At 44.2% G+C, this 18,321-nt stretch overlaps 1 protein-coding gene across 1 annotated transcript; it reads right to left on the bottom strand.

Moving 5' to 3' along the window:
• Positions 1-10,568: 10,568 nt before the first annotated feature.
• trhrb (thyrotropin-releasing hormone receptor b) lies at positions 10,569-15,794 on the bottom strand. The gene is made up of 2 exons (XM_086177871.1): positions 14,903-15,794; positions 10,569-13,613 (listed from the first exon to the last, which is right to left on the bottom strand). The coding sequence occupies exons 1-2, from the start codon at positions 15,668-15,670 to the stop codon at positions 13,191-13,193; spliced, it is 1,191 nt and encodes a 396-aa protein (XP_086033997.1). The 5' UTR covers positions 15,671-15,794; the 3' UTR covers positions 10,569-13,190.
• Positions 15,795-18,321: the final 2,527 nt, after the last annotated feature.

The following is an 18,321-nucleotide window of genomic DNA, read 5'->3' as shown; positions in this document are numbered from 1 at the left end:
ATCACATGTTTGGACTGATTCATAATTTTCCAGACCACCTGTCTGTCGCTATTGAAGTCTGGAAAATCATTCATTCATTCATTCATTCATTCATTATCTTCTCCACTCATCCTGCACTCAGGGCGGCAGGGGCGCTTGAGCCTATCCCAGCTGTTGGACAGAGGCGGGGGTTAACCCCGGACCCGTCACCAATCTGTCACCGATATTCACCCTTTCATCCAGACATCATATATCCACATGTATTCACTCACTCATTCACACGTCATATTGAGAGTTACAGTGCAATCACTCACTCTCTCTTTCCCACCATCATAGATAAACCCATTCACCCTTTCATTCTCATGTCATAGGGACATGACCGTTCAGCCATTCACGTGTTAAATAAAGAAATGCAACCCTTCAGCCTCATATAGAGAGATATGAGCGTTAAATGTCATTTACACCTCTGAAAAAAAAAATATTCAGTCATCAAACCAGGGCGGCATGGTGGTGCAGTGATTAGCACTTTGGCCTCGCAGCACCAAGGACTCTGGTTCGATTCCGACAAGGGGTCCTTTCAGTGTAGAGTTTGCACGCGTTTCCTCCCACAATGCAAAAACATGTTGCAGGTTAATTGGAAAAAAATTGGTCAAAATGCCCCGAATGAGCGAACGATTGTTCGTCTGTATATGTGGCCCTACGATTGACTGGCGACCAGTCCAGGGTGTACCCCGCCTCTCGCCAGCTGGTTTAGGCTCCAGCCGCGAAGCATTCCCCCATAACCCTGAGTGCCCGTAAACAGCAGATGATGGATGGGTGGATGGATCACCAAACCATTCACTCACTCATTCGCACCACATAGACATCCAACCATTCACTGTCTTATTCACATATCTGGGCAATTTAGGGTCTCTCTTCCCTTGTCGGAATCCAACCTTCTTGCTGTGAGGCGGGAGTGCTAACTGCCGCGCCATCAAATCCGCCGGGTTGATGTTCTCCTGCCTTTGAGTGGGAACGTGAACCCGTCCAGTCTGTGCGTTGTTAGTTCCAGCAATGAGTCCTTTGTCTTCACAGGTCAGCGGCTCTCCCGCGGTCGGTGTCTTCGTCTCCCCCGAGGCCGTGGAGAGGAATCGCTATTGGCTTCGCGATTGCCATCTCTCTCGGACGCCATTGTTTTGTTTCGGGGGAAAAAGTCGTTTTTTATCGAATTACCGGAGTGCAATTGAATCAGGCTGCGCTGCCTGTCGTTATTAGTTGTAGCAGCTTCTCCGCAGTGAAGGAGACCCGTCCGGGGCGCTGATGTCCCAGCGGACGGGCTCTGTGTTTCCTCAGACGTGAAGAGGCGGCGGGTCGATCCGACCGCGGCGAATTGAGCCGGTTACTGCTCGCTGTGTGGATTTTCCGCCGCGCAACCATCTTCAAACCTCGTTTTGGCGACCTTTATGAAAAGTGGGCTTTCCAGATTGTGGAGACGTCACTTTGAGATTCAACCGGACAGTCGGCAACGGCATGGCCGTACCTTTATCAGTCAGGCTCAACGTTGCTTGATTGCACTTCCTGGTTGGGCGACTCGGGTATCTTGAGCCCCCTTTCTCACTTTAGGTACTTTTTTAGGAATGAAGCTGTTCCATTTCTTACCTCCAACATATTAGGCATGGTCAGAAGCAGCAAGAAACAGACCGACCGAGAGCTCCGAGCTCCTCCGGTCTGCTGCGATATTACCATTTTGGCCAAAATAAGTCCAGAGTTAGCGAATGGCTGGGTTTTTTCACACGACGATGCAGAGGAGAGAAGAAATAAACACATCCAACCATCTGATGATGGTGATAACTTCTGCCATGCAGAACACGGACGCCATGGCAACGTCTTTCTTCATGTCGTCCGTCTTCTTCACGACAGTTTGTTGTTGAGTGTGATACTTAAATTCATATCTGTGTCACACCAAATTTAAGAGGATATTTCTCAGAATTTTCTGTCCGAAAGCGTCTCGTGTCCTACGTAGCCAGAGCCGAGTGATGTGCAAAGAAGGACAAATAATACAACCTGACTCATGATTTCACCGACAGTTGTAATATGATTTAGGCCCACGTCTGTGTGTCCACAGAGGGTCATGTGTCGGCTGGGGGGGGTTATACCTCCAGGGCTGCAAACGCTATGTTTTCACTCTGAGAGCATCTTGAGTTTTCCCGTTTCCGGCAAGACACTTCAGACCGCTTTTAAAGGCGGTCCGCGTCATACGATGCTTATGGCGTCGACCTGCAGCTAAACAGCTTTGTTTACATTTCAAAAACTTTGCGACTACAAAGAGGCTCCGCATTCATTAGCGTGGGAAATCATGGGGTAACCTCAGCGACGACGTTTACGGAAAAAAAACAATGGGATATTTATTGTGTTTGTGTGATAGTGTGTAATAATCAGTCTCCTTTGTGATCACCTGATCAAATGGGTTTCAATAGCTAACTATTTTTGTTTTCTGAAATGACAGTGACCCACAAATAAATTTAAACCATATTGATGTGGTATGATGATAATGATGTTGTATAATAGAGTAGCTTTTGACTAAATAGCCAAAAAGGCTTTTAAAGAAAAAGCTTTCTTTCAGTGTTATTCCTGACTCTCATCTGTTCCACCTGAGAGATGGAGGAGAGAGAGGAGCGAAAGCAGTGTGTCTGTGATTGAAATCCCGCTTTTCTCCAGTGGTGTAATGAACACCTTTTATAAGCAATTAGCTCATTAAAGTTAACAAATCCATATATTTTCCCATGAATCCGAAACATAATTGCGTTGATTGCGCTTTCTTGGATAATGATAGACACACACCCACACATGCACATACAAACTGGCTCCACAACCCCTGGGAGCAGCAGATGGACGGGCAGGCCTGTCACTGGCGGTTGGAGCTTTAATTTCAATTTTGATGTTCTTTTATGATGAATAATTCTCCACCCCCCCCCCCCCACGCGCCCAGCCGCTGCTGATTTAAACAAATCAGTTAAGAAAAAATAGAAAATATCCATTATTCCTTCATTTCTTATCTATTTATTGGTTTATTTATTCAATTTTTTCTTATTTTTATTTTCATCCACTCATTCATGTCTTATTTACATATTTATTATTGAATTCACTTATTTATTGAATAATTCATTCATCATTTATTTCTTACATATTTCTTTCTTAAGTTTTTTGTGTTCATTCACTCATTTCATTTATGCTTATTCTGTCTTTAAACAAATCAGTTATGAAGAAATAGAAAATACCCATTATTCATTCATTTCTTATCTATTGTTTTATTTATTCAATTTTTTCTTATTTTTATTTTCATCCACTCATTCATGTCTTATTTACATATTTATTATTGAATTCACTTATTTATTGAATAATTCATTCATCATTTATTTCTTACATATTTCTTTCTTAAGTTTTTTGTGTTCATTCATTCATTTCATTTATGCTTATTCTGTCTTTAAACAAATCAGTTATGAAGAAATAGAAAATACCCATTATTCATTCATTTCTTATCTATTGGTTTATTTATTCAGTGATTTCTTATTTTTATTTTCATCCACTCATTCATGTCTTATTTACATATTTATCATTTAATTCACTTATTTATTGAATAATTCATTTATCATTCATTTCTTGCACATTTCTTTCTTAAGTTTTTTGTGTTCATTCATTCCATTTATGTTTATTCCTTCTTTTCTCATTCATCTATCTTTTAACTTTATTCGCCCATATCACCTTCACTTATTCATTCATTTCTCATTTATTCGCCATACATTTCACACAGTGTCGCAAGATTTTAAATTTTTCTCCCTTCACATTTCTGTTTCAAAAATGTGTGTGTCTCTGGCTTCTCTAGTTGATCCTCGGAGGGTTTGTCCGGCACGACGGGTGTTTCAGGAGATCTGTTGACTTAAAGACAGATGGAACACCAACCACAGCTCCCCTCTCGTCACGGCTGTCGTCAAAAAAAAAGGCGGGTTTGTTTTCTCCAACTCTCTGCCAGGATTATTACCATGTCAGTCCCTTTGCTGGCAGAGAGCTCTAATTACACAACCCTTTGTGTCGTGATGAACATTATCTCTCCTCCACCCTTTTATTTTTTTATTTTTTACATCAAATCTGTTTTTCTGAATTATCTTTCTCTGAAGCCTATCCCAGCTGCCAGTGGGTGAGAAGCGGCGTCCGATCACAGGGCCACTTAGAGACAAACATCCATTCAGTCTCATTCACAGGTCATGTTAAGACAAACCATTCACCCTGTCACTCACCTCATGTAGAGACATATCTCATTCATACAATTCATACATTCATGCAATTTCCTTCGGGATTAATAAGGTTGTTCTTATTCTTATTCTTATTCTTATTCTTATACGCCACCTGTTGGAATCAAACCAGGGACTTTCTTGCTGTAAGGTTGACGTGCTAACCGATGCTCCACCATGCTGCCTATTATTATTATTATTATTATTAATATTATCATCATCATCACCATTCTACTTCTTCTCCTTTCGTCTTTTCCCTTCAAGGATCGCCACAGCGAATAAACCTTCTCCATCTAACCCTATTCTCTTTATCCTCCTCTCTCTTCTCTCTGACTACGTCCATAAATACGTCTTCATACGTCTCCCTCAAGACCTCCTGCCTGGCAGTTCAATACCAGCATCTTTCTACTGATATATTCACTATCCCTCCTCTGTACATGACCCAACCATCTCAGTCTGGCATCTCTTAGCTTCTCTCCAAAACATCGAACATGTGCTGTTCCTCTGATAGACTCATTCCTGATCCTCTCCATCCTGGTCACTCCCAAAGAGAACCTCAACATCTTCATCTCTGCAACCTCTAGCTCTGTGTCCTGTCTTTTGGTCATTGCTACTGTTTCTAGTCCACACAGCATTGCTAGTCTCCCCACTGTCTTGTACACCTTTCCTTTTATTCTGGCTGATCAAATAGTACCCCTGACACTTTTCTCCACCCATTCCAACCTGCTTGAACCCGTCTCTTCACTTCTTTTCCACACCCTCTGTTGCTCTGGACTGTTGACCCCAAGTACCTGAAATCCTCCAATTTCTTCATCTCCACTCCCTGTAGCCTCACCGTTGCACCCGGGTTCCTCTCATTCACACATACAGTGGGGCAAATAAGTATTTAGTCAGCCACCAATTGTGCAAGTTCTCCCACTGTAATTTTCATCATATGTACACTTAAACTATGAGTGACAGAATGAGAAAAAAAATCCCGAAAATCACATTATCTGATTTTAAAGGATTTATTTGCATAAGTATTTGGTCACCTACAAACAAGCAAGACTTGTAACTTCTTTTGTCAGAGACGCCTTAGTCCTCTATACATTAACTGTATAGAGGAGCTGTTAAAGGACACCAGAAACAAAATTGTAGACCTGCACTAGGCTGGGAAGACTGAATCTGCGAGAGGTAAGCAACTTACCTATTGCGAAGAAATCAACTGTGGGAGCAATTATTAGACAATGGAAGACACACAAGACCACTGATAATCTCCCTTGATCTGGGGCTCCATGCAAGGTCTCACCCCGTGGGGTCAAAATGATCACAAAAACGGTGAGCAAAAATCCCAGAACCATGCAGGGGGATCTAGAGGATGACCTGCAGAGAGCTGGGACCAAAGTAACAAAGGCTACCATCAGGAACACACTACGCCGCCAGGGACTGAAATTCTGCAGTCCCAGACGTGTCCCCCTGCTGAGGCCAGTACATGTCGAGGCCCATCATGCTTTGGGACTGTTTTTCTGCTACGGGACCAGGATGACTGATTCGTGTAAAGTAAAGAATGAACGGGGCCATGTATGGTGAGATCTTCAGTGAAAACGTCCTTCCATCAGCAAGGGCACTGATGATGAATTGTGGCTGGGTCTTTCAACATGACAATGATTCCAAACACAACATCCGGGCAATGAAGGAGCGGCTTCGTAAGAAGCATTTCAAGGTCCTGGAGTGGCCGAGCCAGTTTCCACATCTCAACCCCACAGAAAATCTTCATAGAAAATCCGTGTTGCCCAGCGACAGCCCTGAAACATCACTGCTCTTGAGGAGATCTGCATGGAGGGATGGGCCAAAAAACCGTGAGAACCTTGTGAAGACAGAAAACATTGGACCTCTGTCATTGCCAGCAAAGGGTATTGTATGAAAGTATTGAGATGAACTTTTGTTCTTGACCAAATACTTATTTTCCACCATAATTTACAAATAATTTCTTTAAAAATCAGACAATGTGATTTTCTGGATTTTTTTTTTTTTTTTTTTGCATTCATGATGAAAATTACAGGCCTCTCATCTTTTTTAGTTGGAGAGCTTGCACAATTGGTGGCTGATGAAATACTTTTTTATCCCACTGTATACACTGTCATAAGTCTATCTGACATTCTTTTCACCTCCAGAACATTCCTAACAAACTCCTCCTTCAAGATAACTCCTACTTCATATCTCTTCCTGCCAGTAACATGACAGTACAACTTAAAACTTGTTCCTAAGCTTCTAGCCTTACTACCTTTCCACCTGGTCTCCTGGACACACAGTATATCCACCTTCCTTCTCTGCATCATGTCGACCAACTCTACCTTTTCCTGTCATAGTCCTGATATTCAAAGTCCCTACTCTCAGTCCCAGACTCTTGCCTTTCCTCCTCTCTCTCTGCCTCCGAACGCGACTTCCTCCTCTCCTTCTTTGACCTACAGTAGCCCAGTTTCCACTGGTACCATGTAGGTCATCGGTACCAATGGCGGTTGTTGTTAACCCGGGCCTCAACTGATCTGGTATGAGATTATTAGGTTTGATTCGCATGTTTGGTTTTGGCAAACGTTTCATGCCGGATGCTCTTCTTGATGCAACCCTCTGCATTTATCCGGGCTTTGGACCGGCTCAGGGAGACACTGGCCAGTGCCCCCCTGAGGCTGCATTATCATCATTATTATTGTTGTTGTTGTTAACAGTTGTTATTATTAATAACATAAAGTAATAATAATAATGATAATCAGTATAAAATAAGAGAATACCTTATTGATCCCCATAGGGGAATTTCGTTTGTCACAGCAGCGCAACAATATCAATATCAATATCAATATCAATAGATATGAATATAAGTAAAAATAGAAGAGACCGTTAAAAAGATAAAGACAATGACAAAGATAGGAAGAGACAACAGAATGACAAGGATAAAAACATGGAATGACAACAAAGGTAAAATATATATACAGTATATATATATGTACATATATATGTGTGTGTATGTATACAGTATGTATGCATATAATAATGATAATAATAATAATAGTGTATTTTATTTTTTTCCAAATTTGAAGTATTAAAATAAGTTAAACCCTCATGTGGGTGTCAAAGAGGTCATATCCAAAGAGTCCAAGGGTGTCTTTCATTATGTAAACAAACTCTTTTACAAGTAAATCTGTGCTGATCTTATTCCTTGCAAATTCAAGGTTGGCTTTAAGCTTCATCTCCATCCTTTAGATGCCGTAATGACTTTAGTCGCCTCTAAAGACTTCCAGCGACAAATGGCTCTTTGTGTCGGTAAAACAGGCTCCTATCGGGGATGTGAACATGCCGGTCCAAAGACATGCTTTCCGGCGTGTCACGCCCCATCTGGTCCCCGCACACCCACATGGACCGACATCAGGAGAACCGAAAAAGTTTGCAAAACCGCTGAATCAGAAACCCCTGTGACGCAGGTGCACCATCTGCTGCCGGCATTTGCGTCACATTTTACGATGCCCTCGCTTGTGACCTTAAATAATTAGCTTAAATAAACGAAGTGGATCCACTTGGAGGTCGTGTTCCACTACTGTTTCCAGAGATGATTCTGAGAAGACTCGTTGCCTGTCGGGCGATGAGGCGTCGTGGCGACTTCAGCTGTATAACGGTGTAATAAATAACAGGTTGTTCAAGCTAATGCTACTGATCCATTGCACAGTCGGTGGGGGAGATTCTTGAAAGCGTTGACATACAGGAGGGTTTACTAGCTGATAGCTGTCGTGGCTACAGGTGTCAACATAATGGCGGCCATTATTCTTTAAACTTGAACACCTGGCTGATCCATTCCACTGTCAGATAACGATGAGCTACTATTTCCTGATTGATACAGGAAATCTGGTCAACTTTTTGTTATTTGGGCCGGAGACATAGTTTGAAGTTTTTTTTTTTTCTGAGCAGCGCTTTCCATCCTAATGATAAAGCTGTTTGCAGATGATGCGGTTGTGTTAGCTCCATCGGACCGCCATTTCCGGCTCTAGGTGGAAACAGGGAATCCCACGGCTCGAGGGTGGAGAGCTTGGTCATCTTGGAAGGGACTCAGAGTAGAGCCGCTGCTCCCGCGGCATCCAGGGGAGTCGGATGAGATGGTTCGGGGTATCTGGTCAGGATGCCTCCTGGACGCCTCCCTGGTGGGGTTTCCCAGGGAGGTTCCACTGGGAGCAGGTCCAGGGGGGAAGATCCAGGAAACGTTGGAGGGACTGTGTCTCTTGGCTTGCCTGCGAATGCCTCGGAATTGGAAGTGCCGAAGGCAATGGCTGGGGAGAGGGAAATTTGGGACCCCACAGGATCAGCAGTAGAAGATGCATGGATGGATGGATGAAAGAAGATCACCATCTTCATCTAGATGAAGCCCTTTGTTCGCCTGTTTGTTTACCTTTTTGTCCAACCTTCGGAGCCACTCTTCATGTTTTCTTCCTCGGGCTTTGGCTCATAAGACCTTTGCGGGGGATCCCCTCCCCGATGTTTTCAACAAAACTGACCTTTTCATTTCATATCATACATTCACTTGAGGTTCTCCGTCGAATATAAGATGGTAACGCCGGCTGGTGTCTGATTTCAAGTCCAAATTCTTCCCAGAAGGATGGAGGCTTGACAACCTTGACAACCGAATCCACGTCGGCGTCACTGACTGCCAGACTACCTTAAGTGTTCTGTTAAACTCCCTTCAGGACCTGATGGAACTGGAAGGTTATGTTTCGCCATTACCGCCGCCATCTCTTGCCGTCGGTCGTGAGCGGCCCTTCCTCACCTCCTTCATTGTGCTGCGGGTGCACACCGAGGACGGGGGCCAAAGGCTAATGTCTTTCTACGGAGAGCCCGTCTCCCTCTCCAAAAGGGGCTCCTCCACCATTCTCACCTCCGTGCCTGGAGACGGCGGCGGCTCGACATTGGCGTGCTGGGGGGGCTGGCGGCGTGCTAGCATCCACATCAATTAACGCTCCCGGAGTCTAGGCCTATCGTTTTTCTTGTCACGTCACCCAGACCTGCCAGAGGAGGCGCATGAGCTGGTTCTCAACGGACAAGAATGCAATGTTCTGATTTCTCTCTCTAGGAGTTTTTTTTGTAGTGAAATTCTTTTGCCATATTTGGCCTTTAAAAAAGAGACACAGAAATGGGAAAAATGTGTTTATTAGCCATGTATTACTTGGTCCGCTCATGCCCCGTCTTTCTTCTCAGACGGAAACCTTCCGTCATCACGTGACAAACAGAGATCGCCTTTTGATTGAAAAGGATCAGAGCGAAGCGGGAGCCGCTAATGCGGCTGCAGATCCTCAGGGGCCACAAGAGGCGAAGAGTAATCCTCTTCTTTCCTCCGGTGATGCTGAATAACACCTTTCACGACTCCGCATCCAGACCACAGCCACGCTGCTTTTATGACGTATGCCGTAGGAATACAGATAGAGCTATACAAAGAATCTTAAATGCTAATTTATTCAGCTTAAAAGCACAATAAAGATCCAGAGAAAGCATCTGACCTCATGGTTAACTCTTCTGCAATGGATGCCGTCCACGCCTTTCACTCTGGAGGTTTGACCCCTCCTGGGTGGGGGGTTGAGGGGATCTACTGTCACTTCCTCAGGACCCAGAATCAACTTTTATCCTCGCATCCCAAAAAACATCCACATCCATTCATCCATTCATCATCTTCTGTCTTTATCCAGGGTTGGGTGTCAGCAGACCCTCCCACAGACACTTGGTCCAGCACTTCCAGGGAAATCTCGAGAGGTTCCCAGTGAGATAAAGCCCCTCCAGTGTGTCCTGGGTCTTCCCCAGGAACACCTCACCGGGGAGACGTTCAGAAGGCATCCTGACCAGATGGCCGAGCCACCTCAGCCAGCTTCCCTGGATGCTGATGGAGCAGCGGCAGCGGCAGAGCTCCTTGCTCGATCTCAATATAGTTGCTGACAGTGCGCCGAACTGCCTGTCCATCTCCTGCTATGTCTTTCCCTCACTTGTAACAAAATCCCAAGACACTTTAAGGCAGGATCTCACCACTGACGTGGAGAGGGCACTCCACTTTCCGAGGGCCGTGGGCTCGGATTTGGAGGTGGCCGGTTTCATCCCTTCAAATTCGGCGTCCAAACCGCTCGAGCGAGAGCAGGAAATATTGCTAACACAGCCACATCATCTGCAAAACGGCAAAACCCCAACGTAATCAAAATAATAGCATTAGAATTTAACAGTAGGACCAAGGCAGCATTTCACAAAATGATTTTTATTAAAAGCAGCTAATAAGCAACAGGCATCATAAATATTCACAACTAGCATTATCTTGCTGCCACAAACAAATTCACTTTTGATATACATGGAACATTCATGTAATACACACAGCGGTACAATCACTGGACAAATCTGTCTCTGGTCATGTGTGAGATTCTGCATGAGTCACTGAAACAAGTTTTAAAACTCTGCGTTGTTAAATGTTCACGGAAATTTGTGGGGATTCACTGATCCGGCAGTTCAGCACATCATCAGCGTATAAGGAGAGAAAACCAACATGATGGCCACTTCACTACGCTGACAAAGCTAGCAAAGCCAGAGTTTGTTAAACACACGGCTCGCGTGATCCACAACGGAGACAAGAACGCTCGTTTTACTTCCCCGCGCAGAAACATCACCGACACGTGCACGGCGATGAAAATCAAACAATGAAATCTACCTGTCGGACATCTCACTACACCTCCGTCACAATGACACGATGAACGCGGCTGTCACAACATTCATACAATAAAACCGAAGCCTCCGCGTGAGATGGAGAGACTGTCGAGGCAATTTATAAAATGGTTATTAGCGCCAATTGAGATGAATAACATCGCTAAATACACTGAGAAATAATCTGACATCCATCATGCATCACTAGTGACCCCCTCATCTCCAGACAAGTGCAAATGAAATATAATCTGCGTTTCACAAAAACACAAAACCATGAATATCATATAAATCCATCCCAAGTCTTCTCCTATCTGTTTGTGTCGAATTTTTCCAATTTATGAGAAGGGCTGTAATTGCAGTCAAAGCGTGGCAGCGTTGCAATAAATATGGAAATAAAATGTCTTTATTTCAACTGCGCACTGAAAACATTTCCCTCAAACTCGTGACCCGATTCGCTGTAGCTGCCTGCTCTGCATTCTTCGTTGAAAACGCGATTATTACATTTGTTACATTCCCTACCTCACACTAAGAAAAAAAAAACTAAACAAAAAAACACAAACATTTAGACAGCTGAGTTGGTCACTGTGGGAGGGTTCGTGTCGGAAGTGCATTGGAAACAGGAAGTGGTTTGGCGTCGGTGATATAAGCAGCGAGTGGGCGGGACGTCATTAAAATCCGCTGGATACATTCAAATGGCATCCGGTTAGTTAGAAAACGCTGCACTTTAAGGGCCATTAGAATAAAACATGAAAAGCTGCGCTCGGTTACCCATTCAAGAATGACGATTATCCTTTATTTGCGAAGAAGCTGATTGTGAACAGTTATTTATCCCGTATAGAGCATTTATTACAGGATGCAAGGGAGCGTAAATAAAAGTCATGGCGCCGGTGTTTCATGCGCTCTGTTTGACCATTAGCCTGCGCGGCTGTTTGTTGGAAACACACACCTGAGAGATCCACCGGCCAGTGGGGGGATGAGGTGGACGTCAGCTATGTGACGCTAACGTTCTGCTGACGTTCCATACAGTAAGAAAACGGTGTATTTCCACTGGATTTGGATTTACGGGTTTGTCCATTTTAGTTCATATAAATACCGTCTTATATGCGATGGAGGACAAAATATCGGCCAGGATGACTTTCACAGTATCAGTGGGATCGATTTTATCAAAAGGTTGTATTGGATCCGTAAAGAAATGAAGTTACACCCAATACATTTTATAACAAGGATAATACGAATGCTCTTAATCGACTTTTTTTTAGGTGAAACAAAAATATGTTGCATTGTCTGACGTTCAATGTTGAATTTGCTTTTATTTAAATGCACAAAAGGTGTTTTGGGGGATGAATTTAGAGAGTATCTAATCCTTTCAACTTATTGATTTGATTTAATTTTGTTTCATTTTATCCTTTTTTTATTTTGAATTTCTTGTCCTTACTTCCGTAATATTTTTGAACCATCAGGCCATCATGTTTCTCGGAGTTTTTGAGTCATTTTGTGAAAATGTACTTCTTGCAACAGCCACTAGGGGCAGCGGCGAGCCTCCAAACCACACCTGAGGCTAAAACATTCAATTTAGAGGTCAGTGTTGGTGCTGGCCCAGTTTGTGCAGAAAACAAAGTTCTTGTTAACGGCTCGACTTTTTCATATAGCGCCAATCCGTCAAAAACAAGGCTGGTGAAAATCCGCACCTTTCCCTCCGGAGGCAGGAAATTAAGGAAAAAGGCGTCAGATATCGAATCACGCCGCTCACCGTGGGATTGCAGAGATCCAAACCGTTTCCCCGGCCGCTCCGTCTCTAATAACAAACTAGAAGGGTGCGGTTTATTTCGCATCGGAGGCTGTACCTCTTGGCCAAGCCTCCCTTGCAAAAGAGATCCTGATCTCAGTGTTTTGTTTTGTTTTTTTACCTGCTGAAATGAAGATTAAAAAAACCAACAACAACAAAAAAAAAAGGTGACGCGGAGTCCACGAAATCCGACAGGTGAGAGGCGACGGGTCAAAGTCCAACGTAGACCGACACTTTGTGCAAACGACACTGCGTTTTACGACTCCGCGGTACCGTTGCAGATGCAGAGCGCTCCTACCCTCCAGCCATTACGGGTGACCGGTCGTAATCTTTTGTTTACATCTCCAGTCCGACTCTGAAAAGGTCAGGGAGCATTTGGGAAGAAGCGCGCCCTCTCGACGGGCCCGCAAATCTCCAAATTCTGTACCCCCCTCCCCCCCCGGCCCCTTGAAACCGCTTCTCCGACATCAAGCGTCGCTGAAATCCTCCCTCCTGTACACGCAGGAGCCGGGGAACACCTTCTGGTCAGACAGCAGGTCGTCCGTGACCGTCAGCTCATCCAGCTCCGTGGTGAAGTGATCGGCGCTCTCGGCAACCGAGGTGTCTTTGACGGCGCTGTAGGTTAGGGTGACGCTGTAAGCGGCCGGCTTTTCCGAACCTTTCCGCCCGCAACGGCAGATCTTGCGGAAGGCGGCCCGGAATTTCTGGGACATGGCGTTGTAGATGACCGGGTTGATGGCGCTGTTGAGGTAGATGCAGAGCCGACAAAAGAGCAGGAACCAGCTGTCCAGGTAGGCCGGCTCCAGGAAGGAGTTGACCACCACCAGCGTGCGGTACGGCATCCAGAGGGCGGCGAACAGAATCACGACCACCGCCAGCATCTTGGTCACCTGCAGCGCGACAACGGGACACACTCAGGAACCCTACTACTCAGGTCTGCCAAATGACATATGTGTGCATAAATAAGTTTTATTTATTCACTTATATATGTGTGTGTGTGTGTGTGCATGTGCATACATATAATTGTATACATATATGAATATATGTTTATATGCACATATACAAACATACACAAACATATATATGCATATATACATCTATACATACATACAGGTATATGTGTGTGTGTGTACATATATGTATATACACATAAATATATGCATATGTGCACATATACACATAGAAATACACATATATACATGTAGGTAAGTATGTATATACATATATACATATACATATGTGTTTGTGCGTGTTTGACAGCATTCATGCAAACGTATTTCGTGTACATATACATATGGAAATACACATATATACATGTAGGTAAGTATGTATATAAATATATACATGTGTGCATAAATAGGTTTTATATATTCACATATATATGTGTGTCTGTGCGTGTGTGTGTGCATGTGCATACATATGATTGCAACAAATATGTAATATATATGTTTATATGCACATATACAAACATACACAAGCATATATATGCATATATACATGTATACATACATTCACGTATATGTGTGTGTACATATATGTATACGCACATAAATATATGTATATGTGCACATATACACATATATACATGTAGGTAAGTATGTATATACATATATACATATACATATGTGTTTTTGTGTGTTGGACAGCATTCATGCAAAAGTATTAATTCATGCATTCAGTGCAATGTGAAAATTTTAAATGGATTTTTTTTTTTTTTCATAATCGCCTCTCATTGTGAATGAGAAAGTGAATGGTTGTATGTTTTGGTGACGCGTAAATGAGAAGGTTAATCGTGTCGTCTCTATGCGACGCTGGGATGGACTGTGGTCTGTGAATGGGCTCCGGCAGCGGTCAGATACAGGATAAGCATTTTAGATAATGAATGAATGAATGACATGAAAATTATATTTATTTATGTCATTCTATATTTGTGAGAAATGGCTCAGTGTTGAAGTTAAAAAACACATTCTTCACAAGACTGTATTAAAAGTAGGGTTTAAATGCTGAGGGGTGAATTTACACTGGACTGTACAATGTTTATTGTTGGAAGCGGACCCGATTTAAAAGTGTAACCAAAGTGTTACAGAGCATGTATAACAGAACGGTCTGGATGTTAAAATGAAAGTCGTCAGATTCGCAGGCGAGAGGTCGCGGCCCCGGGATTGAAACGATCACCCACCTGTCTGCGGGAGGTGGCGGTGGAGCTGGAGTGGCAGGAGTTCTTGCAGCTGGCGTTCTTGCCGTGGTTCCCCGGGCCGCTCCTCTTGGCGTCCGAGGGCAGCGGGTTGAGGAAGAGGATCCTGGCGATGAGGCCGTACAGGACGGCGGAGAGCAGCAGCGGCAGCACGAAAAACACGCCGAAGTCGAAGAAGTAAACGGGCAGGTAGAACTTCCGGGGAACCCGGTAGCCGCAGGTGACGATGGTGACGTTCTCGTACCGCAGCTCCTGGAGGTCGGACAGGTAGAACCACATGACGCAGTAGAGGGACGTGAACGCCCACACCAGCGAGATGATCCTCTTGGCCCGGGACAGCGTGCACAGAAACTGCGCCTTGATGGGATGGCAGATGGCGATGTACCTCTCGATGGTGAAGGCGGTGATGGAGCAGGAGGACGCGTTGATGCCCAGGTACTGGAGGTAGGTGATGGACAGGCAGCCCGAGTGGCCGAACACCCACGACCCGAAGAGGCCGTCGGCGACGGTGGGCAGGCCGGCGGCGCAGAGCACCATCAGGTCGGCCACGGCCAGGCTCACCAGGTAGCAGTTGGTGGGGGTCCTCATGTGTTTGGTGGTGAGCACCACCAGGATCACCATCACGTTCCCCACCATCCCCAGCGCGCAGATGAGCAGGAGCAGCGCGGTGCCGACCACCTTGTACTGGATGCTGTAGTCAGTCCAGACGCCCAGCGTGCGGTTCGGCTCCGGTGCCGCCGTGAAGTTCTCCATGTCGGGGTCCGGAGGGGATGGAGGCGCCCGTGGAGAGTTTTTTTTTTTTTCCCGTTTTTCGCTTTTTACGCACGGCGGAGGAGCCGCGGACTCTTCATCTCCGTGGCGGCGGCGGATCTGGCGACGGGAGGAAGACGCGGACGGAGTGGAGAGGAGTGCGGGGAAGGAGAGGAAGAGGAGGAGGAGGAGCGGGAGGAGGGAAGGAGGGAAGGAGGGCGTCCGGTGTCACTCCGAGTCGTGCGTAATAAGCGATGGATGCGATGTCCGCGTCACGGATGCGCTCCGGGCAGATGGGACTCTCGCGGGGTTTCGAACCTCCATCCGGCTCCTGGCGCGAGATCAGAATCCGGGTTTAAATCCCGACGACCCCCACCAGAACAACAACCTCTTGCTTTTTTTGTTATTTCACTGTTATCACATAGTAATAACATAGAATGACACAGTAATAAAGCTGGCATGTATAATAACCGCCTAATATCGAAACCGGAGTTCAGTATGAAAAAAGGGGCGAAAAAATCCGAATTTTTATGATGGCTGACTTTTTTTTATACCTCTCAAAACAAACCAAGCCGGCTCGTGTGATGCCTGGAAGTGAAAGGGTTAAACTGCACACACTCATAAAGGAAAAAAAAAAAAAAACCAGAGAGCCCTCTGGGGTCACAAAGAGTAAATTAGATGGAGTTCATAATGAAGCCGGAGACTATTCCGTCAAGGGGAACCGCATTTTTATTAATGATTTTAATGAGCAATAATAAATACTTAATTAAACTGGGCATCTGGAAAAACGTGCCCGACATATGGATGCGTGTGCGTTGACATGTCTGCATATACAGTGTGAGGACGGAGCCAGAGTTCAGCTACACGCAACTGGTTTATTGGAGACAGAAATTGCTCAGATGTATTAAATGAACAAAAACCTAAATAGTCAAATGTCTATGTGACATATAAATAAGACGATGAAAGGTTATGTAACTATATGATATGCAAATGAGAGGGTGGTTCGTTGCAAGATAAGCGGTATCGAAAATGAATGAGTGAGTGTATGGTCTCATGTATCTATATGACGTGCGAATGAGTGTGAATGGTGCATGTGTCTATATCGGTGACGTGCGCTGAGGTGCATGGTTGGATAGGCGCTGACTTTTTGGTGAGGCAAGTGAACCGCATGCCTCACTTAGTGGCTCTTTGCAGCCGTTTTATAATCACTCAGCACGAGGAACTAGTAACACACATACAATGTTTACAAAAAAAATCACTGCACATTGGAAATGTAGTTCATTAAGCAAAAGTGTTTAAACATTTTAATAGTGACATACAGAAAGACAGCGATGCGGTCTTAGCGCAGAGCATGCCAGCTGTCATCACACAATCTACATTGAGGCTCAACAGTCTGTGGCCTCACTGCACATCTCCTAGTATCTGAACAGTAAATGTGAAAATCCAGTGAATTTGAAAACAAAACAATCTAAAATTGGTGATGAAAATATCTTTATTGTACCAATCACTGATAAATATAACAATTTTCTTAGTTTTTTCATTTAACATTTTTTTCTTTCCGATATTGGCGAGTAAGGCACAGCCTCTTGTGTCTCCCCTGAATGAATGTTACTGCTCTATATGATATGCAAGTAAGAGAGTGAATGAATGCAAGACAAGTTGTACAGAAAGATGATGATGACAAATAGATTTCTCAGTCATATTCATATCACCTTTCATACCATCCGCATCATTTATATAACTACGCACTATGTAAATAACTTGTCTGTCTATTTATTTAAAAAAAAACAAAAAACCTGTACATACTCTGAGCGGGGACTTCTTATCACAAAATTATCACTATGCCTGCACAATGATGTTAAAAATCTTGACTTTGATTCTTGATTTTTGATTTGTGATAATGAATGAATCAATGAATGAATGAATAAGTGAATGAATGGTCCATTGAAGCCCCCATCTTCCTTTCCTCCTTCATCTTTTCCCCCAAAAAGATGCTCAAGTGGTTGTTTTTGTACTCCAAGAACAACCTATAAACAACTGCTCAGTAAACATATATGATCAAATCACACATTCTGGCAACACACACACACACTCAAGCATGTATATATATATATATATTCACTCGACTTCATCCTTTTTATTCAAACCATTACAATTTTTCTGCAACAATTGCATTCAATGCAAATCATTGTGCTGGTTTTCTTATATGTGTGCGCAGTGAGTGCATGTACTGTACATCCCATTCATGTCAGTGAACAACGGAGCGGAGGTGGAGGAGACTCTCCTCCGCACCAACTGTCGACGCTGCCGACGACTCAACTTTGATTGTGCGACTGCTCCACGAGTTGCCAACTGTCCGTTCCCATTAACAGGTGGACCGGGACCAAGGAGAGGTGTGTGTGTGTTTTATGTAATGATTCTGTACTGAATCAAGCCATTTGATGGACATCCGATGAATGACGTTTGTGCATTTTTATTTCAGTTTTTTTAAATCATTGTCAGTGCCTTGGACTTGAACCAGCATCAGTTTTCTCCCATCTCGCCTCTCACTTTCGAAGACATGCGGGTGAAAATAGGTGCACTTCGTCCTCCGTTACGCCCCGTCCTTTATTTAAGCCCTCTTTTTTTTATTTGTCCTTCGTGGAAAATGAGTT

This window comes from Fistularia commersonii, chromosome 30 (genome assembly GCF_037954325.1).
Source record: "Fistularia commersonii isolate RoL2024-O1a breed Wild chromosome 30, RoL_Fcom_v1.0, whole genome shotgun sequence".
Lineage (NCBI taxonomy): Eukaryota > Metazoa > Chordata > Actinopteri > Syngnathiformes > Fistulariidae > Fistularia > Fistularia commersonii.
Note: the sequence above shows the minus strand (reverse complement) of the source record. Positions and strands in the feature narration are given on the sequence as shown.

Excerpts from the sequence above, each read along its gene's own strand:
- trhrb (XM_086177871.1), bottom strand. The coding sequence starts at position 15,670 with ATGGAGAACTTCACGGCGGCACCGGAGCCGAACCGCACGCTGGGCGTC. Across the intron at positions 13,614-14,902 it reads CCGCCACCTCCCGCAGACAG|GTGACCAAGATGCTGGCGGT; the intron begins GTGGGTGATCGT and ends GTCGCGCTGCAG.